General features: G+C 38.9%; 1 protein-coding gene across 1 annotated transcript; it reads left to right on the top strand.

The window, feature by feature from the left end:
- Positions 1–1,502: 1,502 nt before the first annotated feature.
- LOC121417767 (C4b-binding protein alpha chain-like) lies at positions 1,503–13,163 on the top strand. The gene is made up of 5 exons (XM_041611501.1): positions 1,503–1,695; positions 6,385–6,573; positions 11,485–11,658; positions 12,190–12,366; positions 12,937–13,163. The coding sequence occupies exons 1-5, from the start codon at positions 1,503–1,505 to the stop codon at positions 13,161–13,163; spliced, it is 960 nt and encodes a 319-aa protein (XP_041467435.1).
- The last annotated feature ends 6,756 nt before the right edge of the window (positions 13,164–19,919 follow it).

The raw sequence follows: 19,919 nt of genomic DNA, 5'->3' as shown, positions 1-19,919 counted from the left end.
ATGCTAAAATGTGGAAAAATCATTAGGATATTACAAATATATAATTTTACAGGATTTTTTCTAAGTGTAAACTTTTTTTATACGCACTGTATATATATATATATATATATATATATATAACCCGACGGTGCGTTATTGGCTTTGAAAACGTTTAGTGGGAAGTATTTATGAGAGGTTGGTCCTGTAATTTATACTTTCCCAGAAAAAAGCAAATCTATAAATCTATATTGCCAGGCCAACCAATGATTGATAATTCCCACAATGCTTTTGCAGGAAACAGCTGATATATTTCGTTTTACATCCCTCTTTAACGTGTTCACCTAGTACTTGCTTACGTGTTACCAATTTCGTAGAGTTATCAGGCTGTCGGACCTAGTCCTAACATTAGACCTGTTGATATTCTGCTAACCAATTCCCCTGGAGGCTGCGCGGAGCCAGTACCTGACACAGTTAATTAGAGGTCAGCTGCCCTGAGCAGGCCACTGCAGATTTACCCTAGATGTAATTTGCAAACCTGATTTCTTTTTTGGACTCTATAGTTTCGGGGCTTGACTGACCCTTTGGTGTGAGTCACAATTATGAATCCTTCATGAATGGCCAAAAGGAAATATAATATTTACAGCATGATAATGTAGACCCAAATTCCACATTAACTTTTCAAATGTTCCGTAAGAAATTTGAGGGAGAGCTTGGCTTTTGTTTTATATATTTCTTAGCGCGGATAACGGTACAGGACTGGATTTGATAAGTCGGGGAGAACATATCGAGTATGAGTATGCGCAGTTCACATCATGGAATATATCGAAAAAAATATACGGAGCTATTAAAAAGAAAACTACACGGAGCTATTTTGAGCGATGTGTTTTTCTAAAGAAATTATACTTTGTCACATGATTGCGAACTGACCGATCCCTCTATGATATTTTGAATGAAGAGAACAATAGTAGGTGTAGCAATAATCCAACGTTCTCCGGAGCTATCTACCCTTTGGAACAATTGGCGATGCCGAAAAAATGTCCCTGCCGGGAATAGGTGCCTTAACCACTGGACCCTACTCTCGGTAGAATCCTTGCCCAATGTTCCCTTTTACAAAATCCACTTTCATCATGTCTTCAAACTCATCCACCTTTTGTCACCCCAGCAGCACTAATCTTACTCGGCTCCTAGCTGACGTAGCTCCCTTTATGGGCGACAGCCCTAGCTATGAAGGGGAAACTCTGTGTCAGTCACAAGTCACAGGAGCAAGTGCATGTTGTAGCTTCGGCTCCTGACTATATTTGTTGCAGGTTGACTGCCCATTCTACTAATTACTACATTCACATTACTTGATTATGGTTTATTATCTGGCAGTCATAGACCAATTTTTATCATTTTATGATAGCAGCAGCAGGCCCCAAAACGATCTTTAGAAAACGGAGTAAACTTATCACTTATAAACCCCTTCCCCCTGCACGCGCACACATGACAATGTTTAACCATTATGTTTTGCCCATTTCATTACCATGATTACAGAGTGCAGCTACGATACTTTACCTGCAATCGGGGGTGACGGCCAATCCAGATATGATCCAGAAAAGGAATGCTACATGAATGGGGAACATGTAGATATCACGTGTTCTGGAGGTCTGATTGGGCCACCAGAGAACGTGTGTGCCTCAGGGGCTTGGTTGTATGGTTTTGGATCAACTTGTGAAGGTATGCTTTAGAGGTATTCCTTGACAATAAATTGGTTTCAATAAATATGAGATTAATCGGCAGTCATGCATGAGTAATTAAAGATTGAATTAAAAATGACAATTTTTGTAAGTCAAAAGAGTCGTTTTCCGGTTTCTGGAAATACAAAGTTGGGCAAAGGTTGTTTTTAGGTGAATTTTATTATGTTTATGGTGTTAATGCTATTTTACTGTCCATCATTTAGCCCCTCCACACACAATTTTGATATCGTATGTTCATGGTTGAGTGAGTAAGATATTGCAGCGGCCGCGGAAGCGGGGTGGGGGGGGGCTGGGTTGCCCCCACTTTTTTTCCAAAAGCATCTACAAAATGTAAACATGCCCTTAGGATTGTGACTGTTTGCATGGTTAGCCCTCCCCCTCAGTGGCGTAGCTACGGGGGGGCCTGGGGGGGGGGCACGTGCCCCCCCCTGAGATTTGGCGTGCCCCCCCCCCCAGGTGCCCCCCCAGAAAAAATTGGCAGAGCAAAAAAAAGAAAAGAAAGAAAAGGAGAAAGAAAAAGGAAAAGAAGAAAAAAGACAGAAGAAAAAAGAAGAGGAAAATAAGAGGAGGACTGAATGAAATAATGTGAGGGGAAGACTTGCAATTAAAAAAAAAATCTTTTCATGTTTTCATCTTTTCATTACTATAAACAATTTTTGCTGGCGCTTCGCGCCATAATTGCCTGTTCGATGGGATTCATATCTTGCTCAATAGGCTGATGTGGAGCAAGTTTTGAAGTCAATATGCAAAACATAGTATTTTAGCTCGGACATCGAGTTTTCATTATTTTTTTTTTTCATTTACAAATTTAAGTGCTCTGTAAAATGTCCGTTTTATGGTCTACATATCAGCATTTTACGCTCACGCTGCGTGGTCACATTGTTTGGTTTGCCAAGTTCATATTGTCTACGTGTATTCCATAATGTTCCATTAAACAAATGTATTCAGAATGCCCAGATTTTAGGTCTAAATATTTAACATGCGCGATAGCGTGCATGTTCTTTATTTAAAATGTACTTAAATTATCCAGTTTTACATCAGAATATCAATAATTGTCTGCTCACGCTTCACGATCGCATTATTAATGATACCCAATTGACTATATCATATTTATGACTTACAAAATATGAATAGAGTGTCGAGTGTCCCGCTCGCATCAATTGTTTAGTTACATACCTATAACATTGATTAATACAAAAAGTGCTTAGAATGACCATTTTTTTAAGGTCGGAATGTCAAAAAATTTGCTCGCGCTTCGCGCTCGCATTATTGAAATATATACCGTCTTCGTGGTTAACTGTAAGCAGTCCTTAACAGGTCCCTTTTCGATAATGCTAGAACAGTTGATAAACATTTCTGTTCGCGCTTGGGGGTACATACGAATCTTGTTCAGGATCACACATAACATTGCCCAGAAAATAAAATTTCAGGAAAAAATACATTAAAGTAAAAAAAAATCGCTCGCGCTTCGCGCTCGCGCTTTTTATAAGGCTTATGAGATTGTTTTATGTTTATGTTGTTTTATAAGAATAAAACTAAGAAGTGACTGATATAGGTGAAGATATAATTTCGGGCCCCGTCCGCCTATTGGCGAAAGTCGGATCCGCCCTTGTGGACACATACACACACACCGGAAAATGGCCGGTGCCCCCCCTGAAAAAGCAAGGACCCCCCAGTGCCCCCCCGGGAAAAAATCCTAGCTACGCCACTGCTCCCCCTACTTTTGGCTCAGCCCCTCCCCACACTTTGAAAACCGCTCCGCGGCATCTGTATTGTGACGTATCATCATAGGGTTTTTTGGTAGTATCTACAACTTGTTAGGTCATATTAAAATTTGAAAATGTTGGTGGTTCCCCCGATTATAGGCCCCTCCGCCATATTCAAATTCTGGATCCATCACTGATTTGTCTATAAATTAAACTGATCATGAGAAATTGTTAGGAAAAGAATACATTTATGCAGTATAAAGAGTATTCATTCCCAAGTTTTCGAATGTGCTCGCTCAACCATGAAAATGTTAATAATGCGGAAAGTGTGTGGTGATAGAAATGATGGATGATAAAAACAACAGCAAGTAAATTCACATTTGAAACCGAATTCGCTCCCAATATTCACCTTATCACCCTTTGAAATGAGTCTGTGACATTGAAAATGCCCCCTTTCCCAATTTCATGCGTGTTCACTCATCCATAAATAAACAAATCGATTTCATTTTTGCACAGAATTCTGCACATAGGTTGATAAACATTACTGCCAGATGACAATGTTAAAGACAGTCTTGAAAAAAAAAGTTCCACCATATTGAATAAGGGGTTACTTATTATGAAACATATGCACCCATAATGTACACAAGTCTATGAGAGAGGAAGTCAAAATTTTAACAAATATGAAATGAGGGTTTGTTTCATGGACGGTTTTTGTTACTTCTGCAAACAGTTATTTCATGAAACTTTGCACATGGCTTCGGAGTACACTATCCAAAAGGTGCGCACACCAAAATAATGATTCGATACGACACAGAGTAGGGCCAAGTCCTTGAACTTTCTTCTCATTTGCATGATTTTCGAATATTGTGTGCTCACTGATGCATTAAACATCGGGATTTTCTCAAAAATCAAATCAAATGAACCATGCAATGAGGTTTGTGACAGATATTCATAGTTACAAATTGCATTTTTTTTTCAATAATGTAAAAAAGAGCTTATCACATTTAATACACACGTTCATTCAATCGTGAATGTTTAATCAACCGCCTTTGAATCATTGAAGCATGTTAATTGGTCATGAACATAACGAAAAAGTTGATAAAGATCAGTTTTCAGTTACCAAAATGAAAAAATACTTTCCTGTGATATTTGAAAAATACGGTCGTGTGGTCCAGTGGTTAGACCACTGGACTCATAATTGCAAGGCTGTCAGTTCGAATCCCAACTCTGCCATTGTCTCCACTTTGATGAAAAGACCTGAGAGTGATATCTGTCGTCTATAACGTAAGCCACTATGACTGATTAACAAGAACCTAAAATTTTCATGGGTAATTGGTTATATACCAGCTTGGCGTTTACCAGCAAAATGCTGTCCTGTCGACTTCCTACGGGAGTTACTAGAAACAGAATAGAACAGAACAGAAAATCATATTCTTGTTTTCAATAAATGTTCATTGAACCGTGAAACGATGAATATTGTTGAAGATACTCTTCCCCCCAAAAATGTCATCATATTCTAACATTTTTTTGATAAAAATGTGTAAAAAATCCAATTATAGAAAATTTGGACTTCTGTTTACTAAACCGTGAAATTTACAATGATTTTAACACCATTTTAATACAATATGAACCAGATGTGGTTGAAAACATGTCTTTTTGTTTGCATTAATAAATGATGCTTTAAATCATAAATGTTCTGAAGTGCTTTAAGAATAACTTTTCTGAAAAAAAGAAAGGAAAGTAGGCCCATATTTATTTTCGTTTCTGCAGTCATTTTTTGAACACATTATGGCTATTTCATTCCCCATAAGCACAATAAAGCCACCAGCAGGAGGTCAGGGACTTTACTGAGACACCTGCCATTCATCACAAACAGTCGCCATGTTGGTGTCCGCCATTACCTACACACATTATTTGACTGACCAGTTCATTGTGGCCACAGTATCACCCATACACAACACACAGTGGCCGTTTTTAGTGTTTATGTGGCTAGCCCATTTACAGAACTTCCTATTGGAAAATGAATTTTTACACCAGAGCAAAATTTTAAGATGAAAATATCATACCTTGACCTATTTCGAAGTTTTTTGCTGCACTACATGACGACCTGTATCATAAACAAGCAGAGTGATCTTCCAGAAGTATTGTAGAAACTGTAGGTGGCGCTATAACAACATTATAGCCAGGCGCAGGCAGGGCAGGATAGTTTCAGCTTCAGTGGTCTCCAATTACCTACGGTCTCCAATTACCTACGGTCTCCAATTACCTACACTTACCCTACTTCACGACGTTGAACGAAATGATGCGAGAACCAGTGGTAAACTAGTCCGGCCTCAAAGTCGTGAAAAGTGAAAACTGCATATATTCGTAATTCCGAAGCTTCGTTATTCCAAAGATTTGGATATTCCGAAGGTTCGTTATCCTGAAAGTTCGTATTTCCGAAGGTTCTTAATTCCGAAGGTTCGTTAGTCAAAAAACAAAGTAAGGTTCGTAATTCCGGAGGTTTGTTAATCCAAACACGAAATGAGGTTCGTAATTCCGAAGGTTTGTTGGTCTGAAAACGTAATGATTAACGAACCTTATTTTGTTTTCGGACTAACAAACCTTCGGAACAACATACATGTACCTTATTTCGTTTTCGGATTAACGAACCTTCTGATCAACGAACCTTATTTCGTTTTCGGACTAACGAACCTTCGGAACATCGAACCTTATTTCGTTTTCGGATTAGCGAATCTTCGGAATAACGAACCTTTTGAATAACGCTACAAATGTTCGGATTAAAGAACCCTTTTACATTTTCGGATTAATGAACATCGAGGCAATTTACGTGTTTCGAAATTACGAACCTTCCCAATTACGAAGTGTAACCGTGAAAACTTCATGTTATTATTAATTAGTATTCCATTCATTCAAGTCAGTATTTTATTAGTCTGTGTCATCTGTTCTTGTATCTCTTTCAGATCAAATGACACAATGCAATACAACGGGTGTCCCAGAGCATGGGAGCATGTATCCAGATAAACTTGTTTTTGACTATACCGACAAGGTCTACTACTCTTGTAACGAAAACTTCACCCTAGTGGGGCCATCGGAGGCAGTATGTGAGTTAGGAGGGTCGTGGAATCCACCAACACCTCCAACGTGCAATGGTAATTAGGGAGAAAGTATTTATTTGAATAAAATTATTGGTGCTAGTTGACAGCAAATTAAGATTTTATGTTCGCTTTCTTATTACAAATGGATAAACAACTTATTTAAAAGTGAATATATCAATGTAAAATCTTAAAAGATATGTCATTGCGTATTTCATGATTTCATTATGTTCGCTTTCAACACGTTGTGGTTGTGAACGTCATTTAATACGACAAATTCGTTTCAATACATACTTGAATGTGCTGGGATTTGTGTCTGCTGTGTTGGTCCTCGCATGTGATACGGTTTAAACTTGAGCTGGTCACGAGTTGGACAGGTGACGGTACCAATGAATTTTATTGCAAGCGATCCACCAATAACACGTTAGATGCAGCTTCGATTCGATAGATTGTAACTATATCTAAGCCTTAATAAAGTATTTTTTTAATTCTTTTATATGCACTCGAACCACTTGCTTATCCCTCCCATAATGCACCATTTAGTGCTTCTCAGGACGTCCAACCCGGTGGAGTGGCTGGGTGCGGAAAAAAAAAAAAGATTTTTTCCAACAGAGTTCTGGACCCCAAATAGATATTCATGACCTGTTGCGTCTTCGGAATAAAAGTACGCACGGACTTTTCTAAATTGTGGTCGTTCGCGTTGCATGCCATAAATGATTCAGCACCCTCATAATACAGGTACCCTTCTAGGCCTTAGGCTTAGATGGAGAGATCAAAAATTTATACACTTACCATTATGACAGTAAACAAACTGCTAGGCTAGGCTAGGGCTTGCCTAGGCCAGCACATTAATAGTCCGGACCTATCTAATGCCTGCACTGCAGCCGAATAATCCCGAGGTCAACTTGAAATAAGACAATGCATCTAGTTCCAGCAGACAACTTTCTTTATTTATGAGAAAGTCTTTTAAATCTAGGCTTATTGTCAAAAGAGTACCACAATTCTAGATCTATACACTAATGTAAACTTGTCTTTGTAAAATCATGGAATATTAGCTCAAAATCGATAGATTTGATGATCACTAACACAGAAAAGCATAGGTGGGACAGTGTATCAAAATTGCCTCGAAAAATACCCGACATTTGATGGAATTTCGTATTATTTTGTACATTTATCACCACTTTTACACATTTTCTTTCAGAGCTATTTGGCGAATAATTTTTTATGTATCCATACAAACACTTTAGTGGTAATTCCTTGAATTCTGTTCGAACGCATTTTATTGTCATTTATGGGAATTTAATCATTGTTTATGAATTGGATCTAGATGTACATGTGGATTTTAGCCTAAGGCCTAGTAGAAGGGTGCCGGCTAGTAAAAAGAGTCCATGGGCATGCGTACTCTGGCTCTAAGGACGCAAGTCATGAATATTCATATCGGGGTCCAGAAATCCCGTGGGAAAAATAATTTCGCTGTCGGGGCTGTTAAATTGAGCGGTTGTACTTGAAAGGATAATTTGCCAATCCGTCCACTGCCATCTCGTCCACTCACCACATGGTCTACCTTCATTTAGGCTAATACCATTCTGTCCTTCAACATTTTCTCGAAGTACCATTTGATCCAATCATCACTTCGTCTAATCTACAATTCGTCTAAATAACCAGATGGCGTAACACTCATGTTCTTTGCCTTTATATTACACAATTACCACTTAAGTTTAATTTGACCGAATAATATACGGACTAATTGGCTATTGGAACAACCGGTTATACACGGAATTGCAAATAATAGTAGAATAGATTGCAACTGACATTAGACGAATTGGAAATAAACCCTTGAAAGCACGGTAGTTTCTAATGTCGCAACTTGCGTTGCAGAATTTGCGAAATGTTTATGGCATAGTGTCGCTTGCGTGGATCTTCATAGCTTTAAGGCATAAGTTTACGTTATAGACACACTAAAAAAACAACAAACAAACAAAATAAACAAGGAGAAATGAAATATGTATATGGATGTATTTTTGCTTCAACCTTAAAACTCTAAAACCAGCCCCTCCCCCCCAAAAAAATGACAACACATAAATAAATAAATAAAAAATGAGAGAAAGCAGCTGCCGAAAATTCGTCTCTGTGGAAAATATTTAAATGGACATAATTCCTTGTTTTTCTCTGTGTTATTCCCTCCCTTCCAACACATTCCCTTAGCTCCAAACATGGACATATTTAAGAATAGTGTTACATATTTGATTAGCTGGATATAAAATCTGGTACTTTTAATTTAATCATGGTTTTACGTGGTAGTCACGGACCACTTTTCATCATTTTATGATGGCAACATCAGGCACTAAGAACAATCTAAAAAATGAAAATACTTTTGATACGTAATAATCGGAGATTTTGTGTAATTCATAAGGTACCGATAATATCAGAACACACTCTATATGATAACATTAATTTGGTGTTTCCGGTCACCTTGTATTTCACTTTTCTGAAGCAAAAAATTATGATTTTCGTAAGCATTTTTTTTCTGGGCTTCAATTTTGGTAACCTATCGCAGACACAGGTGACAGGTGGGACCTCGCAGCTCAGATAATTTAAAATTCAAATCGGTGTTAGCCAATGCCTTTAAATTCCGCCTGAAATCCGTCTGCATTTTTTTTTCTCTCTTGGAATTTGCCTCCTACACAAACGGCGAGCCATCATGTAAAGGCCATGTGCATCGTGGGTATTGCGTTCTACCCCCCCCCCCATGAGGCTTACCTGAATCCATTATATACCTATATTCAGAGGAAATATTGTTTTAATGGAAGAAATCAAGAATCATTTTGGGGCATAGGTTCCCTGTACAGAGTTTAAGAATATGAAATCCTATCAATGACGCTACCCGACTGACCGTCGTTTCCATACTAGAGGCAAGTTGAGCTGTACGACGAAGCTCACGCATGCAAACATAGAAGCAGCAAGAATCTTGCAAAGGGATCGCAGATCAAACGCGTAGCGTTCCCATTGCTGTGGATGCGAAAAGCTCGGATCAAATATCCAGATGATGAATTAAGTACTGGGACCATTCGTTATCATCCACGACAGTGATCTCTTCCCTTTTCTTTTTAAGATGTTACTTTCAAATGTTTCTCCTCATTAGTTTTTTTTCCAGAGTTTTTCCTGTTGAAAAAAAAACGTCAAAAATATTCTAAATACTAAATAGGTTCATTATTGCGGATTGAAATAATCGCTAGAGGGTATTCATTTGTCTCGCAATCTACTATGGTCAACAAGGAAATTCGTGATCATTCTCGCAAAAAGTGTTCACTGGCTTTCTAGGAAATTCGTGATCACTCTCGCAAAAAGTGTTCACTAGCTTACAAGTTCACGAGCTTTCGAGTGCCGCTGCAACTCTTTATCAAGTGACACGGATTGTCCGATATCGTACTCTTATTTATACTAACCTCCAAGGCCGTACGCACAAACGCGAGAACAATAGGTGGGCACCGATCCGTTGTGTGATTGGTCAGGAGTTATGCAAATAAGCCGGGGGTATATGCAAATATGCCGTGGGTCGGCAATATGCAAATGAGACCAAAATTGGCGGGCTCGCTAGTTTCCCGTGGGCGGGGTTTGACTGGCTGAGCGGTCCCTCGATCGGGGCCGGGAACGATCGGGTCGGCGTGCACTGCCAGGTAAGGGGGTATTGTGCTGTTGGATGGTTCGCATCCAGAAATCGGGGATGTCGATCCCGCTGTCTCTGTTGAAATTGTTAGGACAAAGACGTATACTAATAGCCTCCTTAATCCTGCGTGTATACCAATGTCTTTCTTTAGCAATGCAGTGTACACCCTCCCAATCTGGGTGGTGTTGCTTCTCCCAAGCATGTTCTGCCACCGCGGATGTGTCGGTTCGCTGTAACCGAACATCGCGCTTGTGTTTAGAAATGCGTTCAACTATCGGTCGGGCTGTCTCTCCGATGTAAGACCCGTCACATCCCTGGCAAGGAATGTTGTATACTACGCCATCACGTCTGTGATCAGGGATAGGGTCTTTGGGGGCGTACAAGCTGTTTGCGTAAGGTGGTGTCCGAGCGGAAAACCGTTCGGATACCGTGACCTTCTAATCGGCGTTTAAGTTGTTGTGAAAGGCCATCTATGTATGGCAAGACTGTACAAGTCTTGAAAACCTTCTGATCCCTTGGTGGTTGTTTTTTCTTGAAAGTATTCTTGATAAAACGGCGTGGGTAGCCGTTACTGTATAAGGCGCCACGTATGTGTGCTCTTTCTTTCGGGAGTTTAGGCGGGTGAGTTATAATACGTGCTGCTCTGTCGAACAGACATTTAATAAGACCCTTCTTGACCGATTTGTCGTGATGAGAATCATATGGTATGTATTGGTCTGTATGAGTGGGCTTGCGGTAGACAGAGGTGGAAAGTTTCCCGCCCTCGTGTCTTTGGACTAGCGTGTCAAGGAATGCTAATTTCCCTCCTTGTTCAGTCTCCAGAGTGAACTGGATGGACGGTTGCTGGCTGTTCTTGTATGCGAGTAGGCTGTCTGCTTCGGAATTATTTACAATTATGAAAGTGTCATCGACGTATCTCTTCCACACCCGCGGGCGGCATGTGGAAGGACACTTGGGCAAAGCGTTCTGTTCAAATCCTTCCATATATAGGAAGAGTACGATATCGGACAATCCGTGTCACTTGATAAAGAGTTGCAGCGGCACTCGAAAGCTCGTGAACTTGTAAGCTATGAACACTTTTTGCGAGAGTGATCACGAATTTCCTAGAAAGCCAGTGAACACTTTTTGCGAGAGTGATCACGAATTTCCTTGTTGACCATAGTAGATTGCGAGACAAATGAATACCCTCTAGCGATTAATATTCTAAATGTTGGTACAAGCTTTAACGTTATTTTATTTCACTACCACCAACTAATGAAAGTTTTCTGTATCAATATTGATTTTCTTTTCCTTATTTTCAGCGGGCTGTATCACTCCTGACATTGAGAATGGTATCACTATTCCTGATACCAACACCGTTGCAGATGGCCAAGTGATTACTTTTGATTGCCACGAAAATTTTACCATAGGAGGAGCCTCACATAAAACGTGTCATAATGGGACTTTTGATCCACCAGAAACTACATTTTGCTACGGTAATTGTTCTATTGTAAATTTAGGACAGCTTAGAAATGTTGGGTTATGTGAGCCAATTTCGTCATTGGCAACGGACAAAGTGTAGACTCTACTCTTTGTAGATTAGAGTATGTGTTTTTTACGTAAGCACTCTTCGTGTGATAGCGCGCCGTGAAGAGTTTACGTTGCAAGCCATTTAAGACTGACTTTCCCACTCAGTATTCATTTGTAATAAAGTGGAAATAGATAAATTTTCCACCTTCAAAATCAACATAATACAGTGTGAGGAAAAATATGTCATAGAAGGGAAATTTAAGTATCCAGTTTCTATTTTCTTAAACAAAGCTACAGATTTGAACCGATCAAAAATAAACTAGAAGTTAAAAAGGCCCCCTTGATGCTTATTGAAGCCTGTTTTATTACAGCAAAGTAAATGAAACAGGTAGTCATGGTAATGGAATGTTACAATAAAGCTTTGTCATTAACAAAGAGAGCAGATAATTTCCTTTGTATTTCTCAAAATGAATTATTCCCAATCTTATGCTCTACAGCCAACTGTCCATTGGTCAGTGAAAGCATTGATAACGGGAATGTTTTTGGAGAAGGTCCACCATATACCAACGGTCATCAACTGCTGTACGAATGCAATGCGAACTTCACCTTAGTCGGTCCGATTAAAATCACCTGTAATGATGGGATTTGGAGTGACTCTGAACCAACATGCAAAGGTTAGTGATGAAAATGCAAAATCATTTTTAGCTGGTGACCCTTTAATTGGAGATGCTGATGTTCCTAGGCTTTTGTTCTTACTGTGAATCTTGATGCTAATTGTGGTGGCAAGGACCTAAATATTGTGTGGGTACTTCAGTGAGTAATTGGCAAAGAAGCTCAAAAAGCATTGAAGCTAGAGACGTAGCCTGGATTTGTTCAACTTTTATTAGTACAAGCTTTCGGCCATTTAGTTCGGCCTTCTTCAGGTATCTGAAGATGTAAAAGACATCATGGCTTTACATGTAACATGCATGTATTTGGATTAACTTACTAAAGATAGTTATATCTTAAAAGAAGATGGACCTTTGGAATGTTCATTTATGATTTTGCCCCTCCCCCATCTGAAAAATGGATCGACGTCCCTGGAAGATTATATTATGTAGTGAAATGTTTGATTAGAATGAGTTTAAAGTATTTGTCAGTTATGAGCAGTGTGAAATGACAGAGTAGTGTCGAGGAAGTTCTATAATCCAAGCATGATCACTTGATTGAAATATTTTGGGGTATGTCTATTACTCTTTATCCAGCCCAGTGTTGGTTCAAATCAGTTCCGAATTCTGATTCTACATCGGGCCTTAAGTTGCCCCATGGTGAAACTTTGCGGATCACATGCGACTACGGGTATTCGACAGGAACAAGCCGGACATCAGAAGTGACTTGTTCTGAAGGCTTATTATCTCCCCCAGAGCATCCTCAATGTTTAGGTAACGTAGGAGTTCATGACATTACTGTTGCTAAAGATTACATCGGTTGACAATATAGCTGGATTATCTTTCCAAAGTGACGCCTATAAGAAATATATAACATCTATTAAATTCCACCTTTTTTGAGGGCCATCATTCTTCTCTGTAATGTCAGTTATTTAATCGTTGGACATTCTCCCTCCACTTTTAGATTCTTTCGATATCATGATTCGCAATAATATACTGTATGCGAATATAAATTTCTGCATCTGCTGTGTAAAATTCCCTTTTTATGTTTGATTGCAAGTAATACGGGTGGTGATCATTTGCTTTTTAGCAGCTTTAAAGCAATTTCATAAATGATGGAAGAGGAAACACACTACTTTGTCAAACTTAAGCTACATGAAGTTAAAAAAAATCACTATAGGCTTACTGCTAAATTTGTACCCATACAAACACCTGCAAATAATGAGGTACCTTGCCTCAAGCAGCACAAATAATTTACACATGATTACTTGGTATAGACGTCTTTGTCCATATTTTCATCTTTCTTGAGCATGGAATGTTTGTCATTCAGACAACTGTATACCTTGCTGTATCCTAAAGTTTTTGTTGCAGAAATTAAAATGTCATAAAACAATCAATATGCCTTGCTTTTCCTTCATTTCAGCACAGTGTAACAGGCCGACAGTTCGAGCTTCGAACGCGACGTCCCCTACTCCCTTAATCCACCATGGAGAAACTATTACTGTCACATGCAATGAAGGATATTCAAATGGTGAATCAGAAAGCATGACGTCTGTATGCAAGGAAGGAACCCTCGAACCACCAGTTCTTTTTTGCTACGGTGAGCGTGAATAGATGAATAAACCACGTTTTACATATCCCACCACATTTTCGTAACCAAGGTTGTCTTTTAAATAAAATACAAATTTTTGTTCAAGTTTAGCGGTATTTCCTCTTAAACGCCGTTGTTTTCATAAACAAACGCTATTTTTGTCTCGCCTGCATATAAGAGGGCCCGGGGGAGGGGGGAAGGGGAGACTCAGTTTATTATGCGTGGTGGGTATGTTCCACTGAGGGGACCCCCACGACTTTTGGTCATGATTTTTGACGTGGCAAGTAGTGCCATTTTTGGACCACGAACTGGGAGGCTCCCACACTGCACGATAGTAAACGAATAATTCACGAATGCGTGAGCTGTTCGTGAACTATTCGTTGCAGTTCGCGAAATTCGTGGCATAGCGCACACTGCGACGGTCGCACTGGCACGCATCCTCCCGCATCGTCTCGACCAATCACGAGCAGTTTACGCATAGCTCGCTAAAAAAAATTCAAGACCAAATTTTAAACATTTCAAAATTCTCGTCCCAACATAGCACGCAGTCACGACGGGTTTACGCACACTTCACGCCAGTTTGCGCATTTGTACAGGAGTCGTGCCTATGCGTGTCACAGAATCGTGCAAATGTGAGCCTAGCTTAATGCCAGGCTGACACTTGCACGACTATTGGCCACGATTTTGTCGTGGCAAGTCGTGCCATTTTGGGGGCACGAACTGGGAGGCTCCCGCACTGTTTTACGACTTGTTCACGCATAGTTCACGAACAAGTTCACGACGAGTTCACGAATAGTTCACGAATAGTTCACGAATGCGTGCCCGTCAGTGTCCACATTGACACGAACTGGCACGACGAGTTCACGCATAGTTTGCGCATAGTTTACGCACTTCCCGCATTGGCACGACGAGTTTGCGCAATTCGGACGGTGTCGTGCTGAAATATTCGTGAACACGACGTGAGCTGTTCGTGAACTATTCGTGACAGTCGTGGCATGGCGCGCACTGCCACGCACTGGCACGCATCCTCCCTCATCGTCCCGACGAGCTCACGAACAGTTTTCGCATAGTTCGCGATCCGGTCGCTAAATTTTGTCTTGACCAAAATTTTGAAAATTTCAAAATTCTCGTCCCGACATGGCACGCAGTCACGACATGTTTACGCACACTTCACGCCAATTCACGACTAGTTTGCGCACTGGCACGACTCGAGTCGTGCCAATGCGTGACACAAAATCGTGCAAGTGTCAGGCTGGCTTTATACCGTGCAGTCAACGCAGCTTACCGTTCGGGCCGTACATCGTCATTCTTTTTTTTCGACACTGCGAAGACGATTTCCCTTCAAGCCATAAAAATTACATAAAGGACCAGGCATAATTTAAGCAAAATGAAAGTTGATAGAAGTGCTAGGTATTTAAAAAAAATCCGTTAGAAGAGTTTGTTTGTAAAAGGGGTTTAGCCACCATTCTAAGTAAATCATGTTTTCCCACCATTCTGCAATATTATTAAGGACGATTTCATAAAAAATATGTTTCGTATTGGACATTTCGACAACGATGTCGAATCTCTTATCTGATTCTTGAGCAATAACAATTTACTTTTGAAAATGATAAAGTTATAGTGAGTAGTCTTTTTTTTCTTTCAAAAAACTCCTCAAATCTTACCTCATTAAGCAGTCCTCTTACCTCTAAATAGACTGGGCTATTTCGACGCCAAAGAAGACGGTGGGGGGGGGGGGGCTGATTCAGCCCCCCTTATGATCTCGGGCGTCGATCGCGCGATCGCAACGAAAATTGGCACACGCGTTACCCATGGCATTATCTACAAAACTATAACATCAAATTCTGTCAAAAATCTCATGTCTCATTAATTATGCTAATTTATACGTAAAATCATAAGTTTGCTCTAATTGATAAAATAATGCCCCTGAAATGCTATTTTTTTCACATACTCTAGATAGACATCTGATCAAATCGATTTAAAAAAAAATCAAAATCACATTTATTTTCTTATGTATTCTATTTTCTAAATTTCTTATGTATTTCTTTGTTTTTCGAATTTTTGTTTTTTAATGTTTTTTTTTAATGGAAATTGTCGGGGACTTTATTTTGACCATGACAAGATAAAATTAATTGATTTTAAGCAGTAAAAGGAAAAATAATGATACATTTATGAATTTTGGCTAAGAACACTATTTGCATTGGATTTGTACACAAATTCACGTTTTTGAGTAATTTTGGGTCTGCATGCACTTACGCAATGTTGCGTAATTTTGGAACCGCGTACCCGGGGGTAACAATTGTGGTACGAAAAGTTGCGCGAGACTTTAAAGTAAAAAGTCAGCGAGCGACGCGGTCAAAAAATGTTGCGTGGCAGATTTATCGCCAAAAATGTCGAAGGGGGGGGGGGGGGAGGCTGAATCAGCCCCCCCAGTCTTTTTAGGGTTAATTCCATATCCTGTTCTCTCTCACTGTATTTTGCTACTGTCCAATGCGCTTAGAAACTGTAGTATTAAGCACTATATGAATGTCAATTATTATTATTTTGGTTTATTCATGTGAAGAACTGATTACCGACAAAAGATGTTTGATTATGGTTAAATAACAGGTGAAAATGTTGTGTGTCGTACGGGGACACTCATAAATTTCCCGTATGACACGCAACATTTTCACCTCTAACTCAGCCATAGACAATATATCTTTTGTTGGTTGTCATTTTTCTTTTTAAATGACTACCCAGTAGCACTTTTTATTACCACAAAAGTACATTGAAGTTCCTTGTTTGTTTAGACAGTAGGTTGAAAATGTTGTGAAAATGTCTGATTTTTCTAGTATGGAATCGCTCTAAAGCGAAAGTAAATGGTCATGATATACTACCCTACCATGGGAACATGAACTTGGGTAGAAAACGAATTTGCCTGTATTCCTATTTTTTTACAACATTTTCCCCTAAATATACCATTATAGAGCTAGCAATTACATAAAACAATCTGAAATTATTTCAAATCATTCAATACCTTTTGAAAAAGAGGTGATTTTTGTTTGCCTTCTTAATAAAAATTCAACTAAGGGATTATCAGATTTTGCAAATGATCTCTCCAGAAGAGTTTGTTCGCAAGAGGGATTAGATCCACCCAGACTTTTCCGAACTTTTTTTTCATACTCCCATATTGAAATATTGTTTCCTTGAAACTTATTAATTAAGATGATGACCTCCTATACAAATATAGGATTGGGTATGAAATAAATGTGCTTGTCTTCATATTATTAAAAAATATTTTCCCCAAGAAAAGTACATGTGTAGATCTAGCCTCTTCTGCAAACAAACTGGAGAGGATCTACATCCTTTTTGAAAAAATGGAGTCACAGTTTCTTTAATTTTCAGATTCTAAAGTATTTCTTTCATTTAATGATCATTTTGATGTTGTTGTAAGGATTTCATGCACCTTTTAAGCATGTAAGAAGCATGAAATAAGGTTTAGGCAGGTCAATCATCAAGGTGATAAACACCTAACACAACTTCATATAGTAAAATTTGTATTTATTTGTCACTTCAAAGATAGGGTTTAAGTACACAATCAAAATTGTTCAGTAGGCTTCAGCCACACATTTTCTAATACCGTGTCCAAAAGCTTAATAAATGACTGCCTGATTAGGTTTTTTTTTCTCTTACACCGAGAGATAAGCTGAAAGGCAACAGGGTCTGAAATCATGTCAATCCAAATCCTTGTCAAAAGAAGATGACGTCTTTATTTTCCTCACAAGATATTTTTGATTAAAATGAATTTGGGATTTTCAGTCCTTAGGAAAGAGAAACCATGCATTTTGAATTAAAAAAAATACATATAGTGGTCCGACTCCGAGCAAAATTTCTAAACAGGCCACTTTCCTCCAGCCTTCTTGTCATCAATATTTCATTCCTCAGGTTTCTGATTGCGTTTTCTTACATACTGTAGCCTCATGTCATCAACCGAGTATACCGAATTCAACTACGTCTTCAAACAGTACGTTGATTCGTCACGATGAAATCATTACAGTTACATGCGATACCGACTTCTCGAATGGACGATCAGAGAGCTCTTCTTCGAAGTGCAATGACGGAATTTTTATCCCAACAATTCCTTTATGCTATGGTAAGATAACATTTGAAAAGAAACGCATCTATAGAAGATGTACTTCTAAAAAAAATAATAATTGGAGCGCCCAGTGGATTTTTTGTGGGCTTATCTCACTGACATGTTGAGAGGTTTAAGCGATATTTAATAAAATGATGAATACATACGTGGTTCATTAAATAAATAATTTCAAGACCAAACAGTGTGAGATTTCTAAAATATTATTATATTAAATGAGGAAATTTTAAGTACCATTTGCTACCTTAAATGGTGCGAATTTGTCTAGACAATTAACGGGAGCGATTGCTTGACCTGATTTTTTTTAGAACGGTTCATAGTAATTGAAAAAGAGAAAATACAACACACTTCTCAAATATTCAGGAGCCCGATCTGATAATCTGTGTACATTTAGACCTCAGGAAGACGCATTTTAAAGAAAATGTTAGTATATAATCCATAAATCGCTATACAAAATAATCTGCGACCTCAGGTCGTTTTTTTTAATTAATAAAAAAAAGATATCTAAAAAGCGGAATGAACTATTGTTATGCATCAGATTTCATGGATCACATTGAGTAGCCAATGCGAGCACTAATTAGGCAGTAATGAACTTTTCTATTAGTATGAAACTGAACTGAAAGTGTTTCCTTTCCTTACTTTACTTGATTTACAAGCTCTTTCATGACCTCTTTCTCTTGTCCAACCTTTGTTTTGTTGCACATGCAGTGGGGGGGGGGGGGGGGGGGGCATCCTGCATTCGATTATGCAGATTGCCATATGATTCTGTACACTACCTCTGCTAACATGATTAGAATTATCCAATGGGCATATTTACATCGTTCTCAGATCCTTTGTCATAAACATATTGAATAGATAAAGACACATTTATTTTGGTATAGTCGCCAGGCCTTGGACAAGGGAGTGGTGGAAGATGCGAGCACACCCTGTAAAAATGACAATATAATGGTGCACCCCTTAGAATGAATTCATTGCACATCCCTCAAAATAGAGCGCTAACCGTCATTGAAACTCTAGGAAGAACAGACCCATTATGTAAATGGCTCTGAATTGAGTGATCCATTCGTATCTTCTAAATTGTTCATGAATTTAATCGTAATATTTTGTACTATGTATTTTGTTGTGATATTAATGCGGTGAATAAAACAAACCAAACGTTGCATCAAATTTCATGTATATCAATTTATTCGACCATCTCCCACCTCACAAAAGTCCAAATTGGTCACTGTGGCCATGTGCCTGGTATAAATGACTGAAAGTCTTTGCAATTGCTTGGACTTATTTTAAAAGATTCCAAGTTCGGATAAGAGTGGCTGTAGACAACCGTTGATTTTTTTTCTTCCAGCGAACTGTAGACGAATCACTATTCCTCACTCTGACGCTGCTGTACCTGGCCCTAATATTCGTCATGGACACTCATTAACTGTAACATGTGACCAAGGATTTTCAAACGGATTCTCGTATAAATCAACATCGGTCTGCAGTCATGGAATATTCTCCCCTTCCCTCCCATCATGCTATAGTAAGACACTCATTTAAGACTTTTAGTATAAATATAACTCTTGTCTCGGTTGGAGACAATGGCCCGTATTCTGAAAGCGTGGTTTAACTTAACCCTGGTCTAAGTGTGGTAATAAACTGCCATATCTAAACATATGTTTAAGCTTCGTATTCCGATAGCAAGGTTTAATTTAACCCTGGTCTAAGTGTGGTAATAAATCCTCCAAAAGTTAAACTCGCGCAGGGGTTAATTTAAGCCTGGTTTAAATCCAACAAATCATGGCCGACAAATTTTTAGAATTCATGACTATATTGTATTTTGAGCTACTTCCTCAGTTTGTAACCGATTCTCTTGAA

Source organism: Lytechinus variegatus, chromosome 6 (assembly GCF_018143015.1).
Source record: "Lytechinus variegatus isolate NC3 chromosome 6, Lvar_3.0, whole genome shotgun sequence".
Lineage (NCBI taxonomy): Eukaryota > Metazoa > Echinodermata > Echinoidea > Temnopleuroida > Toxopneustidae > Lytechinus > Lytechinus variegatus.
The sequence above is the reverse complement of the archived record's forward strand: the minus strand, read 5'-3'. Positions and strand labels throughout refer to the sequence as shown.